This window comes from Bufo gargarizans, chromosome 3 (genome assembly GCF_014858855.1).
Source record: "Bufo gargarizans isolate SCDJY-AF-19 chromosome 3, ASM1485885v1, whole genome shotgun sequence".
Taxonomy (NCBI): domain Eukaryota; kingdom Metazoa; phylum Chordata; class Amphibia; order Anura; family Bufonidae; genus Bufo; species Bufo gargarizans.
The window spans coordinates 606161973-606180130 of NC_058082.1; the positions used below are offsets into that span (position 1 = coordinate 606161973).

An 18158-nucleotide genomic window follows, 5' to 3' on the forward strand; every position below is an offset into this window, starting at 1 on the left:
GCACCTGGTTGCTCCATTACACGACACGATCCGCAAAAAATACGGGTGACGTCCGTGTGCATTCCGTATTTTGTGGAATGGAAAAGCTGGCCCTGTTAGAACAGTCCCATCCTCGTCTGTAATGCGGACAATAATAGGGCATGTTCTATTTGTTTGTGGAAAGGACATACGGAAACGGAATGCACATAGAGTAACTTCTCTTTTTTTTTTTTTTTTTGTGGACCCATTGAAATGAATGGTTCCACAAGCAGTCCGCAAAAACACCAGAACGGAGACAGAAAGAAAATACATTTGTGTGCATGAGCCCCTAAGGGTACGCTCACTGTCCTTCATGCCACCCCCCCACCCACTGACTGGCAGGGTCAGGCAGAGCAGACGTACACACTCCTGGCCTTCAAGTCTCACAAGAGCTCGTTCAGAGCCTGCATTGTACAGGTATGGAGACATGCCTTTACAGCGCATGCGCTGAACGAGCTCCTGCAAGAATTCAGGACCAGGCATGAGTGTGTCTTCACTGCCTGGCCCTCATTGTTCCTTTTTCTCAAGAATGCAGACACCTAGGAAGATGGGACCAAGACCATGATGTTCAACTGTCAAGTGCACGTCTCAGTGCGACAGATGTGATGACAGACCCTCTTTAAAAGGGGTTGTCCCACAATGTACAGGTGATAAATGTCTGACTGTCTGAGTGGTTGAGCCCCATCATTTCTGCTCACTGCAGGACCACATACATAAATGTACATTGTGGGACAACCCCTTTAACCAATAATAAAATACTTGTGCTTCTCAGAATTAAACTGAATAAAAAATAAAAAAAAACACAACTGTAAAATTTCCAATATTAAATGTGGGAGAAAGGAATATAAAAAATAAAATGTAATACTGGATAAAAAAAAGTTATGATGTTCTGGTAGACGATGCAGAAAGTGTCTCGCGATGTTCTATCAGCAGTGCCATGTTACCATCTTCTTTACTGGAGATCCACCATGGCCACTCCAATAATCCAGAATGAGCCAACGTTCTGCCGGACGAGACTCCAATCCATCAGTATTTGCCTTTTAGTTCTGTAAGTATAAAATACTGATGTCATAGAATGGTCCCCAGCGTAAGGACAAGTAAACAATGACCATCCCCTGTTGTGCGCCTCAAGAGATGACATCATGTGTGTCACTGTTGGGTCTCTGCCGCATTGTCAATGGCGGGAGTGGCTTTCCATAAAAATCTAATTCAAGACAAACAGCAAAACACAAGAAAGAATGGTCCAATTAGTATTATAGGGAGCAAGCATTCAGATTCTTATAAGGCAGAGCATGCAGCGCGAGTGTGATGTCATCAGAACCACGGCTAAATGGAGTAGGAGATGATGGGGGTTAGTCAGTTACATGGAAAACAGGCTTCTAAAATCGCTTTGATGAAACAGGAAAAGCCCCTAAATAGTCGAAAAATCCTGGACAAAGATGTTTTACAGCAGATGATGTATTAGTATAACGAGTTCATACCATGGAAAATCCAACGTGTGGTGGCAGAGGAGGACCCCCAGATTTCTGCCAAGGATTTGTAGTTTGAATGCTGCTGATCCAACCATGGGCTGGGGGAAATCTGCCCTGTCCACAGAAGTAAGAACGGCAGGGCAGAGAGCACCATTCAATGGGGGGCAGCTGTATGAAAGGCAGGGCAGAGAGCACCATTCAATGGGGGGCAGCTGTATGAAAGGCAGGGCAGAGAGCACCATTCAATGGGGGGCAGCTGTATGAAAGGCAGGGCAGAGAGCACCATTCAATGGGGGGCAGCTGTATGAAAGGCAGGGCAGAGAGCGCCATTCAATGGGGGGCAGCTGTATGAACGGCAGGGCAGAGTGCACCATTCAATGGGGGGCAGCTGTATGAACGGCAGGGCAGAGAGCGCCATTCAATGGGGTGCAGCTGTATGAACGGCAGGGCAGAGAGCGCCATTCAATGGGGGGCAGCTGTATGAACGTCAGGGCAGAGAGCGCCATTCAATGGGGGGCAGCTGTATGAACGTCAGGGCAGAGAGCGCCATTCAATGGGGGGCAGCTGTATGAACAGCGCAGCAGATTCCTATTGGATGGGATGCCAATCTGCAGTTTTCATACAGATCCACTTAAGGGTGTGTTCATGCAACATAAAGGGGTTATCCCATCTTAGACAATGGGGGCATATCCTAGCGATATGCCCCCATTTTCTGATCGGTGCAGGTCCCACCTCTGGGACCCGCACCTACAAGGAGATCCGAGCAGAGAAAGTTGAGGCTCAGCTATTTCCATCGGCCCCACAGAAATGAAGGGGAGCGGTGGCCGAGCATGCACGGTGCGCTCCCATTCACTTCAATGGGAGAGGCAGGGAGCTGCGCCTGGTGGTGGACGGACCCCGGGGTCCTCCAGCCACAACTCTCCCCGGCTCAGTTCTCATTGTAGGTGCGGGTCACAGAGGTGGGACCCGCACCTATCAGACAATGGGGGCATATCCTAGCAATATGCCCCCATTGTCTAAGATGGGATAACCCCTTTAACCACCTAACTGTTTTGCTGGAGTCCAGCTCCAGCAGTGGGAAAAGTAGCTAACTGGAGGGGGAAGGGCTGCTTTAGATGATGCCATCTCCTAAATAGTAGCAGCTAGAAACATGCCACTGGTCTTGTTTGAAAGCCGACATTCCAATACCAGCAGAGAATGACAGTAACACATTCTGTACAGGGGAAGATATCACTAATAGAAATCGGGCTGCTGTTAATGCAGCTGAAAGTGAAAGTAAAATCAGGTTTTACCCGTGATTGTATAAAACGTCTGGATTGTCAGCTTTCAAACAAGACCAGTGGCATGTTTCTAGCTGCTACCATTCAGGAGATCGCAGCATCTAAAGAAGTCCTCCCCCCTCCAGTTAGCTACTTTTCCCACTGCCCGAGCTGGACTCAGGCAAAACAGGAGGTTAATGTGCCCATGGTAGGATAAGCGTTTGTGCTGAGACATCCTCTAGGGTCCATTCACACATCAGTGTGCAATTTGCAGATCCGCAAAACACAGAAACCGGCAATGTGCGTTCCGCATATTGCGGACCGCACATCACCAGCACTAATAGAATATGCCTATTCTTGTCCGCTATTGCGGACAAGAATAGGACATGTTCGTTTTTTTTTTTTCGGAAGTGCGAAATTCAGTTCCTCAAAATGCGGAACGGAATTGCGGATGTGTGAATGGAGCCTTAAACTGAGCATATGGGTCTGGTGGGGGAGAGTTATCCAAACAGCTACCAATCAGTTTGCTGCTTTTCAATTTCCAAAGGGCCTAGAAGTAAAAGGCCCCTTTGCACTTCTTGATGGCTCGAAGCATTCCCGCTCGTCAGTGGAGGTGCCACAGTATGGGGAGGAGCGATCACCGATGGAACTGCTCGTCCCTATACAGAATTATTGGTTGGCTGACAACTGAGGCATTTTACAGTGTGTAACTTTAATAAATCTTAATTATTAGTTTTTTCCCCTCATTTTACAAAGTACGGGTAGCGATATCAAGAATGACATGACTACTATGAACACAGGGCAGGGTATGTAAACCCACTACAACAACGAAACATTTGTAAAGCGCTTTTCTCCCGTAGGACTCAAAGCGCATAAGCACTAGTGAAAATAAGATCTGTCTGGGAAACACTGCCTGTGTGTCGGTCACATCTCCCGGACAGACGGCGGTTCCTCTGACACAAACTCGCTGTGTAGTAAATTACTATCAGACCGCAGTTCTATTGTCCTGTACGGACATCATCACGACGGGCAGTGCTTCCCAGACTGCTCACTTTCATGTGCATGCGGCCGAAATCGGATTGCTACCATCTATAGGTAAATGAAGGGCACAAAAAACACAACAACGCCGCAAAATGATTTATTCAGTGTAAAGTGCAACAAACCAAATAGAAAAATATTGATTTCTATGGAATTACTGCTATATTATATACATTGTCAACCGAGACCTGTTCTACCATTGTGCACATTGATTTGAGAAACGGTGGCATGTATTAGTAAGGTGTCATCAGCCATCAACCCAGGGGGTTGTATTGGGTAAGGTGGTTGTTTTCTGGACGATCAAGAGCAGAGGAGATGACAATTGGGTCTCGCTCTCTCTTTTCTGTCAGTTCCTTTAACCCCTTCCCCCTGTATACATTTGGGGCTTTAGCGACTAATTTTTTTCATCTTTTCTTCAAAAGAGCTATAATTTTACTTCTCTGTCAATGTAGCCATATGGGGCTTGTCTTTTGCGGCACAAATTGTAGTTTGTAATGGCACAATTTCGGGGTACACAAAACTCATTGATTAACTTTTATAAATTTTTTGGGGGGAGGGGGTGGGGGAAAAAATTTGCAATACCGCCATTGAGTTTTTACATTGTAAATTTAGAGACATTCATTTTGCATCATAAATAAATAATAATAAAATATATCTATATAGTTAGTTTTTTTTTATTTTAAGTTTTACTACTTAATAAAATAAAAACCATAAAAAAATATATATATCTTGCCTCGCTGTATCTCAAGACCCAGAACTTTTTTTTTTTTTTTCTTCTACAGAGATGTATAAGGTCTTGATTTTTGCGAAAACTGGTCATAGAACTGACTTAGTTGCCCATAGCAACCAATCCGATACAAAGGAGCTGTTCAAAATAAAAGGTGGAATTTGATTGGCTTCTATGGGCAAATAAGCCAGTTCTACTTTACACCAGTTTGATAAATGACCCCCTTAGTTTTCATTGGTACTATTTTGAGGTACAAATTTTTTATCGCTTTTTATTCCATTTTGGATCGTAAAATATTCAGGCTTTTTTTTTTTATGGTGTTAGCCGTGTGGGATAAATTACATAATAACTGAAAAGTGCGGGTTGCTATGGATGCGGTCATACTAACTATGTAGAGGGATTTTTAGTTTTGGAATTTTTCTCCATTGAAAATTTTTTTTTTAATGTAAAATAGTATATTTTTAACTGAGATTTTTTTTTTTATAAAACTTTTTCGCCACTTTGACTTGCAATCCTTTATCGCTCACATAGTACACTGTACTACAGTGTACTGTCAGTGGGATACTGACAGACACAGCCTGATAGGGGCACATACTTTGTATACAGACACTGGCATCCTGCGATCTCATTAGCAGGTTGCCAATGCCTGAGAGAGGGAGCCCCCTCTTTCTAAACCATTCAGATGCCAGGGTCACAATTGACCGCGAAATCTAAGGGGTTAAATGGTCTGAAATAATGCTTCTGCTGATCTTGGGCCGTTACAGCAGGAGCCCGGCGTTCATATGAGAGCCGAATTCCTGCTCTCTGCTTATTCTAGGCTGCTCTAAAAAGGCGGCGGCCTAGGGCAGAGATCATTAATGCAAAAACTCACTGAAAAAACGTGGTGGAAATGCTCCAAACCCAGACACTGTAGCGCGTCTATAACCGGGGGAGCAATTCCTCTGCATGAAAAAATATATACATGTATGATATATAAATGTATCATTTTGTGTAAGATGTCCTTGTGGTGCATGCGGTCCGCACCGGCATCCTCCATTGTACGCATTTTTTGCTGGGGATTGCCGTTGTCTGTGGACCGCATGGGGAGGAATTGCTCCCCCGGTTATAGACGCGCTACAGTGTCTGGGTTTGGAGCATTTCCACCCGTTTAGGCCACTTGGTGGTCATTAATGACCACCGTATAAACACACATTGGCTGTCATTAAGGGGTTAAAGGGGACTTGCCATATCTCCTGATTTCTCAGGTTCACTAAGTACTACTACTGTGGCACGGAACTGTCAGGACACGTTAAGGGTGCATTCACACAACCGTAGGATGGCTGTGCCAGTTTTGTGGACCGCAAACCACAGATCTATGAAACACAGGCACCGGCTGACATCATGGTGTGGACCCATTGACTTCACCCAGTGTGCTTCCGGGTTCGTGCCCCTGTACAGCAGACGATAGACATGTCCTATCTGTGGCCACATCTTGCAGATTGTGGACCCATTGAAGTCAATGGGTCCACACCATGATGCAGTCCGCATGTCGTGTGAATGCACCCAAAAGGATGAGAATGGCGATTTATTTATATTATTTATTTTTTTTATTTTTTTTACCCTGCCCCCCCTGCATATTTTTAATGAATTTGGGATAGTACCTTTAATTATATATTTTACTCACTTATACGACGCTTTACAGACATTAGCATCACTCTGTCCCCAATGGGGCTCACAATCTAAGGTCCCTATCAGTATGTCTTTGGAGTGTGGTCGGATTCGAGCCTAGGACCCCCGCACTGCAAGGCACCAGTGCTAACCACGGAGCCATCCAGCTGCCCTTTAACTAATCTTTGTGCTGTTCCCCTGTTATTCCTCCTAGAAGCACATGAATAGGCAGCTGGGTGTCACCATTTCTTTTGTCAATAGAACACGTCCCAGCCCAGTCTCACATGGACCTGGTTCTGTCAGTATCAAATGATGTAAGGCCAGAAGGAATAGCAGAGCAGCAGTACAATGCAGACTTGTACCAAAGATTGCTTATTTCATGGGGGAAACAAGTATTTAGTGAAACAAACGTATTTTCCTGCACTGTCCAAATGATTTGTCTCAAAGACAACTTCTTCTCTCATGGTCTGGCTGCTCTAACCCCCAGCGATCAGCTTTTATTGTCACAAGGGGAAGCCAAGGACTAGACATTAACCCCGCAGCAGCTGTAACAGGAAAAATGTAGCGCTACATGGAAATCGTTCATATTAAAGCCCATGTAATCCATGTACTGGCCAGGTCAGCCACAGCAGGAGACACTCTCACAGCGTGGCTCTCCACTCTAGCTCATAATATTAAAATGGTTGGGTCTTTAAGAGTTGCCCAGGATCTTTCTGCCCTGTCTTAAAGGGCACCTGTCAGCAGATTTGTCCCTATGACACTAGCTGACCTGTTACATGTGCTCTTGGCAGCTGAAGACATCTGTATTGGTCCCATGTTCATATGTGCCTGCATTGCTGAGAAAAATGAAGTTGTAATATATGCAAATGAGCCTCTGGGAGCAACGGGGGCGGTACCATTACACCTAGAGGCTCAGCTCTCTCAGCAACTGCCGCATCCTCTGCACTTTGGTAGAACCAAGCAGTGTAAACGACATCACACCTGGCCTTATCAAAGTGCAGAGAAAGCTGAGCCTCTAGGTGTAACGGCAACACCCCCGTTGCTCCTAGAGGCTTATTTGCATATATAAAAGACAAATTTTTCTCAGTAATGCGGGCACATATGTACATCGGACCAACACAGATGCCTTCAGCGGCCAAGAGCACATGTAACAGGTCAGCCAGTGTCATAGGTACAAATCTGCTGACAGATGCCCTTTAAGGCCTTTGGGTACAACATTATGGGGCGTGCGGATGAGATTTATTTAAACCTTGCCCCCTTTGCAGCTAATCCACTGTAGACTGCACCCTTATGCGGGTCCTCCGCTGATAGCTCAGTATATGTATGCTCATCCCTAGCATTGTTGGAATTTTACTGCCTTACCTTTTAAAAAGCGACAGAAGTGCGGTAATATTTGTATGGATTGTTAGTAAAATGGGATTTGACCACATGTACAACTGTTTCAGTAGACACCGAGTAATGTCCCCCCATATCACAGATGTCTTCTGTCCTGACATGACCGTCACGGGGATTCATGCGCATTTGGAAAAAGAACATACTAGTGAAGAGGAAAGACGTGTGAGATACCACAAACCAAAAAGACTGATGCCCCCATGAATAAAATAATGTGTTAATGAGAGCGCGCCGTTAGTACGGAGAACGGGGAGGAGGTGGCATGCGAAGAAACAGAAGATAAAGGCATTCTGCAATTACCACTATGATGTGTTTCTCCAAGAGGCTCAAGTTTTGGAAGTCTAGTAACTTTTGGGGTTCCCCAGCCAACTACAGGGAAAACAAACAGAACATTTCACTTAGAGTAAAAGCACACTAGTAAATGGCTCAGCGGAAACTGGAAGCACAAACGTAAAATTCAATCCAAGAAGACATAAAACAGTCACAAACTGGACAGTCATATAGTAAACCGTTCAAAATACCTTATAAAGCAATAATTTAGTGTTTAAACGTTACATTTTACAGTGGAAAAAGCTATAAATAGATTTAAATACTGAACCCAAAAGTACCGTACTTTTGTGACATGTCACAGGACTGGCCCAAGGATTGCCAATGATGTTAAAGGGATTGTCTGGGACTTCTACACTGATGATCGATCTGTCGGACTCCTGGCACCTCTGCAGTATCTCCAATGCCAGATGCAACTCAGTCCCATTTAAAGGGAACCGGTTATCACCTTTATGCAGCCCGTACGAACGGCAGAATAAAGCAGAGACAGGTAAGTTGATTTCAGCAGTCTGTCATTTAAAAGTTAAAAGTAAGTGGTTGCGAGAACCAACATCACAATTATTGCAGACTGGGCCTGGAAAAGAGTCACGGCCACCTGAGAAGAGTCCTGGTTATTCATGAAGTCCTGCTCTCCTGCCCACCTGCTGGTGATTTACAGGCTTCTACCTAGTTTTCTCCCTTTCTCTCTAGGAGAGAACTGCCAATCATCAGCAGATGGGTGAGAGAGCAGGAGAATATGGATAACCAGGACTCTTCTCAGGTAGATCTGACACTTTTCTAGGCCTGGGCTGCAATGATTATGATGCTGGTTCTCGGCAATCACTTACTTTTAGCTGATGAGGGACACACCGCTGAAATCAGCGCATCTGTCACTACTTTATACTGCTCTCAGTGAGGTCTGCATAAAGTTGATGACAGGTTCCCTTTAAGTGAATGTGCATGGACTGCAATACCTAACACAGCCACTATACAAATGTACGGCGCTGTGCTCAGTATGCTGTGAAGAGGCTGCAGTGCCCACCCAAGTGCCGCAGCCTCCGCAAACAGCTAATCGGCGGAGGGTGCCGAGACCTGGACCTCTAGTGACCTTGATATTGATGACTTATCCTGAGATAAGGTCAGTAATATTGTACCTGAGTGTTACATAGCAGATCTCCAATAAATGCAGGGTCCTAGACCCATTCCCTTCCTACGTCAGAGGGACCCCCTGCTACCTGGACGTGTCATAAAAGTCAGCCATGGGAAACCTTTTTAACAATAAAATATTACACAGTAAAAATCTGCAATATTAATACATTGACGAACAGCATATAAAATATTTAAAAAGACTATAAAAATACAGTTTCTGAGCAACAGGCAAAATTACCAGAAGCTAAAACATGACGGGATTTTATTGCAATTTTATGTCGTTCCTGTAAAACCTAGAAGCACTTTATAAAGCTCTGAGAGATCGCCAATGTCCAGGTGTTACATCAAAATACGTATAAAAGTCTCCTTCAGCATTGTCCACAATAAAAACTAATCATTCGCCATTTATTCGGATATCTTCCAGAAGGAGGCGCACTTCTTTACTCACCGGGTAACTGAGGTGGCGGCGTAGCTGGGCTCTTTAAATCAGACTCCTCTGCACTTAAAGGCTCTATTTTATTTCTTTTCATTTTTAGCTTTTTAGTCTTCTTTTTGCTTTGAGCTAAAAAATAAATAAAAAAAAAATAAAGACTATTCAGTTTAAAGGGAAAGGATCATCATGTAACTTTCATTTTACTACCATATTTTTTGGACTATAAGACAAAGTTTTAAGCAAGAAAAGAAAAAAAAAAATCTTGCTGGAAAGTGCCTGCTTAGAGCTCATTCAGACGGCCGTATTCTGTCCGCAAAAATGTGGATCAGTTTTTTTGCTGATTAGATGCTGTCCCATTCACTTCTATGGGGCCCTTTTCTTCCATTGCATGGCTCAGCATGAAACATGTCCTATACTTGTCGGTGAAAATCAGGACATGGCCCTATTGAAGTCTATGGATCACCAAAAAAACGGAATGCAATCAGTTTTTTCTTGCGGACATGCTGAACTGTCCGCAAAAAAACGGATCTGCATTTTTGCGGACAGCATACGGCCGTCTGAATGAGCCCTTACAGTGTGCAGTCAGAGCGGTCCAGCAGTGCCAGACCTCCCTGACTGCTTCCTTAAAGGGGTATTCCCATCTTGGACATTGGGGATATATTGCTAGGCTATGCCCCCAATGTCTGCGAGCTCCGTTCTAAGTACATCAAAGTGCCAGCGGGCGCACCGTGCACGCACAGCCGCCTTCTATTCATTTCTATGGGACTGCCGAAAATAGCCAAGCACTGGCTCAGCTATTCCCATATGCACCAATAGAAGTGAACAGAGAGGTGGCCGCACTTGCGCAGTGCGCTTCCTATTCATTTCAAAGGGGACTTCCGAAAATAGCTGAGTGCACTGCTCGGCTATTTTAGACACTCCAAGTAAAATGAATGGAGGGTGGCATGCACCCAGCACTTTGCTGGCGCCGTTCTAAGTACAGGTGCGGGTCGCACCTCTATCAAACATTGGGGGCATATCCTAGCGATATGCCCCCAATGTCCAAGATGGGATTAACCCCTTAGTGATCCGGCAGAGTGCTCATACAGTGCTCTGCTGGATCAATGAGAGGTGTGCCTCTGCCCACTGCTCTATCTCCCTGCCAGTGCACAGGCAGGGGAGGAGGCTGAACAATGTTTCAGCACATGCAGAGGATTGTGAGAGAAAAAAAAAAAATAAATTACCTCGGGCTGAAGCTGCAGTTGCTGAGATGAAAGCTCAGAACTGCAGCTTAAATACCTCTGATGATGTCACCAGTGGCTAAACGAGACAGGAAGTGCAGAACAATGAGTTTTTACCCTATGTGTGTAGCAGAGCTGTGTGTGAGTGCATGTAGCAGAATTGTGTTTGCCGTGTGCATTTAGCAGACTTCTGTATGTGTAGCAAAGCTGTGTTTGTTGTGTGCATGTAGCATGGCTGTGTGTGCTCATGTAGCAGAGCGGTGTTTGTTGTGTCCCTTTAAAAGACCTGTGTGTCTGTGTGCGTGTAGCAGAGACATTGTCTAAACCTGCGTCTTATAGTCAGATAGATGCATCTTATAGTCTTAAAATACAGTAATGACATAGGGAAACTCAAGGTGAATGTTTATCATTAGTAGAATAGAATTACTAGGTCATGTGACATATCAGAGCTAAGCTGCATTACCAGACACAACCTGAGGATAGATGTGGCACTGCTTTGGAAGAAAGAGGCTATTCTCTACAGAGCACCTTGGACACTCTCAGCTGAGGAAGTGATATGCTCACCAGAGTGAGCTTCATATAAAGCAGAGATGCCCAACCTGCAGCCCTCCAGCTGTTGTAAAACTACAACTCCCACAAGGCCCTGCTGTAGACTGATAGCTGTAGGCTGTTGGAGTTGGAGTTTTACAACATCTGGAGGGCCGCAGGTTGGGCCTCCCTGATATAAAGCCTTATCTGGGTGTCAAGTGTTACTATTCCACGTTATCTGATTCTAGGCCTCAGTAAATCCTCCACCACCTGCGGACTCTGTCCCAGTCTACACAGCAAACCTGACAAGAAAGGAGGAAAAGAAGAAAAAAAAGGTACCCGATTCCCTGCGCTCAGAAGGATCTCCACTTGCATCGTCCTGCTCCAGTTTCTGGGCTAAAGCATCTTTGTAGGAGTCTAATAAATGTCCATCCTGAGATGCCTGGCCACTCTCACTCCCTTCACTTCCAGAATCCATCTCTTCATCTGCCTTAGGCTCCAAAGCAATGTCTACTCCGTTCTGTCCGTTCACCATTTTTTGACGCTTTTTTTCCTTTTCCTTCCTTATTTTTTCTTCGTTCTAGTAATAAAAACAGAAGAGGAAAAAAAAAAAGTGGAAAAATTCTTTAATTCAGATTGGAACGGTCGGCCTAGCAGTCATGTAATGTTTGCGCAGCTGTCCCATATACAACACAAACTCTACAGGGTATACGCAGCCAGAGGGTTCAGCCAGACAGGTGTTCTCTATAGTCTGTCTGCTGTACAACGCCAACTTCTTATCAGTGAACGGTTTGTGAATCAGACTTAGATGACTTCCTACTGTAAAACCAGATCAAAGTCCAAGGCAACAGGATACAAAAATGACACACGCACAGCAAACACTGGACTGTACAATGCTATACCTCGGTGATAACAGCGGATATAGGCTGGAATGGATTGACCACAGGAACAGAGGTGTCTTCATCCACCAGTTGTCTCCCCTCCCGCTCGGCTTCCTCCCGTTCCCTTTCTTCTCTATACAAAATGGAATGAAACGTTAATATCTTTGACAACCAATCCTGGATCTATCGGGGCCATGGCTGGATGCCAACACATTTCCACATGCAGCCAAACCAATGAGAAGACGTATCAGAGAATTTTTGACCAAAAGTTGTTTGCCCAGTGGTTCTTGTACCTGTTACAGGTAAAGCAAAGTGGAACAATGCGGCAGAGTTGAATCAGTCATGGGCCACAACTTATGAATTTAGGGTTAATAGGTTTTACCTTTATTCATAAAAAATAAATAAATAATAAGCCAACATTTATGGAAAATCTGGAAAAAAAAAATCACAATTTTCTAAATTTGAAATATTCTGCTTTTAAGACGAACATTTTTTTTTTTAAAAGGACCAATTCAGTTCTGAAGTGACTGAGGGGCTCACATAATAGAAACCACTCATTTTAGAAGCTTCAACCCCTTAAATTATTCAAAACTGATTTTAGATACTTTGTTAAGCCTTTAGGTGGTCTACAGAAATTAAAGCTAAATGGAGGTGATATTAGAAAATTGCATTTTGTGTGCAGATTTTCCATTTTAATGGCAGGCTCGTCCCCCCCCCCCCCCCCGGATGTTTTCATCCGCGCACAAGGAGAAGCAGTGGCGGCTGCGCGGGAACCAGGAGCTCCGCAGGGAGCTAGGCAAGTAGAATCAGTGTGAGGGGCCTGCGCATATGGGGAGGGGGCATTTCCATCTTGGATAACTCCTTTAACTCTACGTGGGACCAGTACTGTGGCTGTCTTATCCATTGTTAATAGCTGCTTGCATTGCCTACCATTCCTTGCCTGTGCCGGGTTGTGTGGGTTTGGTCACTGCTTTTAATGTGTTTTAACAATGGATGTTTAAAGGCCTCAATGACCAAGGACTCCTCAATTACTACGGGTCCTCAAAAAGAACGGACGTCACCTGTCTCCATCGGTGTGACCAGGCTGCAATTTATATATACACTAGTCCATATAGGGTTTTTAATTTTTTCTTTAAAAGTGGGTCCCATGATTTGCGGGATGCACACCGACCGCATCCGTATTTGACAGATCCACGATTTGCAGACCACAAAATGGATACAGTCGTATGCAGGAAGTCTAATAAAGATGACATTTAGGTTGCAACTGGGAGTGTTGTCAGTCCTCGTAGGTGTCCTGCTTGGCTTGTGTCTGACTGACTCAGATGGATATTGTGACTAAGGGGCTATTTATGCCGCAGTGATGTGCTGCCGACAAACAATGAATCCGTATGACGATTAGAGATTTGCTTCTCCAGCTGTTGTGAAACTAAAATCTGCAGCATTAGCGGCGCACGGCCAGGCAATGCTGCAAGCAGTTTTTTTGCAACATCTTGAGACCCACAAGTTGGAGACCACTGCTCCTTAAGGTGGCCATACACATTCAATAGCTGTCACCCATCTATCCCGGCTCACTCTTGACTCTCACATACACGATTCGGTTCAGCCAAACATGTACGTATCTTTAATCAGGAGACTGGAGAAAGCTGCTGATCTCCTGACCTAGGAGAACAAAAGGATCAGGTGAAAAGATTCACTTGCCCGATCCTTCTCTTCCTCAACATCATCCATCGTGGAGAGTCAGGAGCGCCCCATGCACATTTTTGTTGGGCTGTCGAAGTGATTTTTGCTCCGTGTATAATAATCGAAACTATGCTGGTCTGTGGAGGCCATGCCCATATAACTGAGCCCTGCCCACTTTTTTGGAAAAGTAGGGAGTGCAACGTAAAACCTCAAAGTTGGAAACCGTGCTTGAGCAACCAATGGCAACTTTTTGATGCCACATTTCAGGCAGATGGGGGCTGATAAATCGTTCACTTGTACATATTTCTTGGGTATACAAATTTACACATCAGACATGGTGTGTACAGACTGTGGATTGTGTTGGCGCTATATGTGCATCACGTGACTATATTACCGTTCCTCGCGTAGCCTCTTGACCCGCTCTGCTATTTTCTGCTTATCTTGTTCCTCCTGGGCTCTCTGTTCTGCAGTATCCTTCTGAACACGTTCATGAAGTGCTTCGAAATCTTTCGCTATGACTTCTAGCAACCAGTTCAGACCTTTTCTTATATGGGAGTCAATTTTTTTCCCATAGCCTAGAACTGCTGAACATGGCTCCTAAAGATCAAGAAAAGACAAAAAAGGAATAAATAAATAAAAAAATCTATAAAAAAAAAAATGCAGACAACATGTAGACAGCAAACAAAATACATATGGCAGCACACTGTTATGCATGCAAACAATAGAACTAGGGATTAGAGATTATTCTGGATTACAGTGGTACTATACCTACTATAAATTAAAAATGGAAGCTCATTTTTTTCAAACGTCTGTCGAGTCCGTCTACCAACGTCAGGGTGGCTTCTGCAGACGGGTACCTAACACTAACAGAACTGCCTCTTCTGGGCCTAACCTAAGCCTACAACATTCAGGGAGGTGTAGGAACCAGCTATATTTAATTTATACTCTGCTTAGAGGCCCTGGGCAGATGGACAGGGACCTGTTCTTAAGAAAGGTCATCAATATCCAAATCCCAGAAAATCCATTTAAAAAGGGAATTTGTCACCTATTTTGACCATATAAAACTGTTAACATAGCAATGTGCAATAAAGTACCTTCATTCCAGCAGGTGTCTTCTTTCTTTTATTCAACTTTTCATTTAGATGAAAAAGCGATTTTTCTAATATGCTAATTAAAGGGGTTATCCCATCATAATGATCACTGTTAAATCTGTTAATGATTTGACAGTGATCATTTTTGTAAATATACTTTATTAACAAATCCCCACCGATTAGGATAAAATTCATCCCCACTTACCTGATTGTTGTGACTCGGTCTCCCCTGGTTACGACCACTGCTCTTCTCCAAAAGCCGGAAGGTCGCGCTTGCCCAGAAGACTCCTTCTTTTCTCCCGGCCGGTCCGCTCGCTGTTCTGAACGCGCACGCTGCCGAGCATGCGCGACGGTGACTTCTTCCCGGCCAGAATAGTACAGAGCTGCGAACGCGCACGCCGGCTCTGTAGGAATAAGTCACCATTGCGCATGCGCGGCGGCGTGCGCATTCAGTCCAGCGCGCGGCACGGCCGGGAGAAGACTTCAATCAAGATGAAGCCCGCCCCCAGCCAGAATCCAGGAAGTGAACGCGCGGTGGCAGCAGGTAAGTATAAAAACGCTAAGTGGGATAACCCCTTTAAGCCTCAAGGTGCCCAGAGGGGCGTTATTCCTCTCCTCTAGTGCCCAGTAACGCCCCCCTGCAGTGCCCAGCCTGCATTTCTTCTAAACCCAGCACGCCTCCTAAGAAATAAATGTCCTCCCACATCCTTGCCGAACGGCACCGCCCCCACTGCCTGCGCCTGTACGATACTCCTGCTCCTGAGGGCAACAGCCTCAATAGTGTCACTGGGCATGCGCTGAGCCCAGTGACGTAATCAAGGCGCTGTTGCCTCAGGAGCCGGTCTTCTGCCAAATCTCTATACCTTGCGAAAAAGTCTAATCTGGAAGTGACGCGGCCGCACCGGAATCAGCTGAAGGAGGGTGTGCGCGGCGCTGCGCAAGCGCACATCCACCGGCTTAGCAAATAATTATTGCAGTGCCGCGACAGAAGTACTTTGTACACCGCGCGTGCGCACTTAGGGGTATAGAGATTTTGCAGCGCAAAACTGTTTCATCAGATCTCCCTACCCCTGAGTGCGCAGGCGCCAACAAATTAGTTGCAGTTCAGCTCGGTATCCACCCTCAGCTCTGCAACTGATGATTTGTGGGCGCCTGCGCACTCAGGGGTAGGGAGATCTGATGAAACATTTTGCGCTGCAAAATCTATACCCCTAAGTGCGCACGCACGGTGTACAAAGTACTTCTATCGCGGCACTGCAATAATTATTTGCTAAGCCGGTGGATGTGCGCTTGCGCAGCGCCGCGCACACCCTCCTTCAGCTGATTCCGGTGCGGCCGCGTCACTTCCAGATTAGACTTTTTTGCAAGGTATAGAGATTTGGCAGAAGACCGGCTCCTGAGGCAACAGCGCCTTGATTACGTCACTGGGCTCAGCGCATGCCCAGTGACACTATTGAGGCTGTTGCCCTCAGGAGCAGGAGTATCGTACAGGCGCAGGCAGTGGGGGCGGTGCCGTTCGGCAAGGATGTGGGAGGACATTTATTTCTTAGGAGGCGTGCTGGGTTTAGAAGAAATGCAGGCTGGGCACTGCAGGGGGGCGTTACTGGGCACTAGAGGAGAGGAATAACGCCCCTCTGGGCACCTTGAGACTTTATCAGCATATGAGAAAAATCGCTTTTTCATCTAAATGAAAAGTTGAATAAAAGAAAGAAGACACCTGCTGGAATGAAGGTACTTTATTGCACATTGCTATGTTAACAGTTTTATATGGTCAAAATAGGTGACAGGTTCCCTTTAATAAAGTAACCTAAAAAGAAGGTGAACACTAAAATAACTGTGCTCAGGTCTCTGGGCCCAAAAATCAAGGGCTAGTGACATCACCTGTTAACAAAACCATTAACCTTGCCTAATCCCTCTTTCCTGCCATAGTGAGACATTTGGAAGGCCACCATGCACGAGGCTGTACACGAGTCCCCTGAAATCAGCAGCTTCAGCTGGCATTGTGAGTTTAAAGGTGTTGTCATACCTACCTGCTCCCTCCCCTTTCCGGTCCGCGGCATGCAAATAGTCATCTACTCCACTGCAGCCAGCCACTGGCTTCAGCAGACATGTGCAGGAGAGGTCACTGCTGAAACTAAACATTGGTTGCAGAGGAGCAGGTGCCCATGCCAGGGAGGAAGTAAACAAGCCACCCAGGTCCTGTGCTTAGTGCCATCTTGCCGTGGAAACAGCAAGATGGGACAACCCCTTTAAAGCAAAAAACAACAATACAAGGTCCCACAAACAACAAAATACATTATCCCCGATAAACTATATCACACATACAATATAAAAGAGTACTTACGATCTGACATAAGCACTTGTTGTCATTCACCAACTTCTCCAGTGAAAGAAACTCTATGACATCAGCCTCTGCCATTGCGCCCTCCCGATCCTGTTTATTTGCCAAGCTGCAAAGTAAAAAAAAAAAAATATATATATATATATATATATATATATATATATATATATATATATATATATATATATATATATATATATATATATATATATATATATAAATAAAAATAATTCAGTCGATTAGGAATTTATATAGAAGAGAGATTATACAATTTAACAAGGAAACTTTAAAGGGGTGTCTCACTTCAGCAAATGGCATTTATCATGTAGAAAAAGTTAATACCAGACACTTACTAATGTATTGGGATTGTCCATATTACCTCCTTTGCTGGCTGGATTCATTTTTCCATCACATTATACACTGCTCGTATCCAGGGTTTACGGCTAACCTGTAATCCATCCGTGGTGGTCGTGCTTGCACACTACAGGAAAAGGCGCCGGCCTCTCTGGTGGCCGAGAAAGCGAGAGCACACAGTCACACATGCGCAGCAGCTCCTATCCTGGCCACCCCGTATAGGCGCTGCAGCGGTGGTATTAACCCCTGGATACCAGCAGTGTATAATGTGATGGAAAAATGAATCCAGCCAGCAAAGGAGGCAATATGGACAATCACAGTACATCAGTAAGTGCCTTGTATTAGCTTTCTCTACATGATAAATGTCATTTCCTGAAGTGACACAACCCCTTTAAAGGGGTTTTCCCAGACTGTAATACTGATCACTTATCCCCAGAAAGGGGTCCAACTCTCAGCATCTCCACTGATCAGCTGTTTGAATGGAACAGTACAGGTCTGTACAAGGGGCAGTGCAGATGAATGGTACTGCAGCGCTGAATAGAACAAATCACTTTAAAGGGAGTCTGTCACCAAAATGTCACCTCCTGCACTGCTTACGTAATGCCAGGGGCGGTGCTTGGCC

General features: G+C 45.0%; 1 protein-coding gene across 3 annotated transcripts in view; it reads right to left on the reverse strand.

The window, feature by feature from the left end:
- Positions 1 to 543: 543 nt before the first annotated feature.
- Positions 544 to 18158, reverse strand: part of LOC122930848 (ADP-ribosylation factor-like protein 13B) — a 50326-nt gene continuing 32711 nt past the window's right edge. The window contains exons 5-11 of one of the 3 annotated variants that reach the window (XM_044284501.1): positions 17186 to 17291; positions 14145 to 14347; positions 12092 to 12203; positions 11529 to 11769; positions 9457 to 9570; positions 7854 to 7922; positions 544 to 1064 (exon numbers count right to left, since the gene is read on the reverse strand). In XM_044284501.1, coding sequence (XP_044140436.1) covers positions 1045 to 1064; positions 7854 to 7922; positions 9457 to 9570; positions 11529 to 11769; positions 12092 to 12203; positions 14145 to 14347; positions 17186 to 17291 — 865 coding nt within the window. In that variant the 3' untranslated portion in view covers positions 544 to 1044. Of the gene's footprint in view, positions 1065 to 1105; positions 1223 to 7753; positions 7923 to 9456; positions 9571 to 11528; positions 11770 to 12091; positions 12204 to 14144; positions 14348 to 17185; positions 17292 to 18158 lie in introns of those variants that run through there. The other 2 variants (XM_044284499.1, XM_044284498.1) reach the window with 2 other exon arrangements.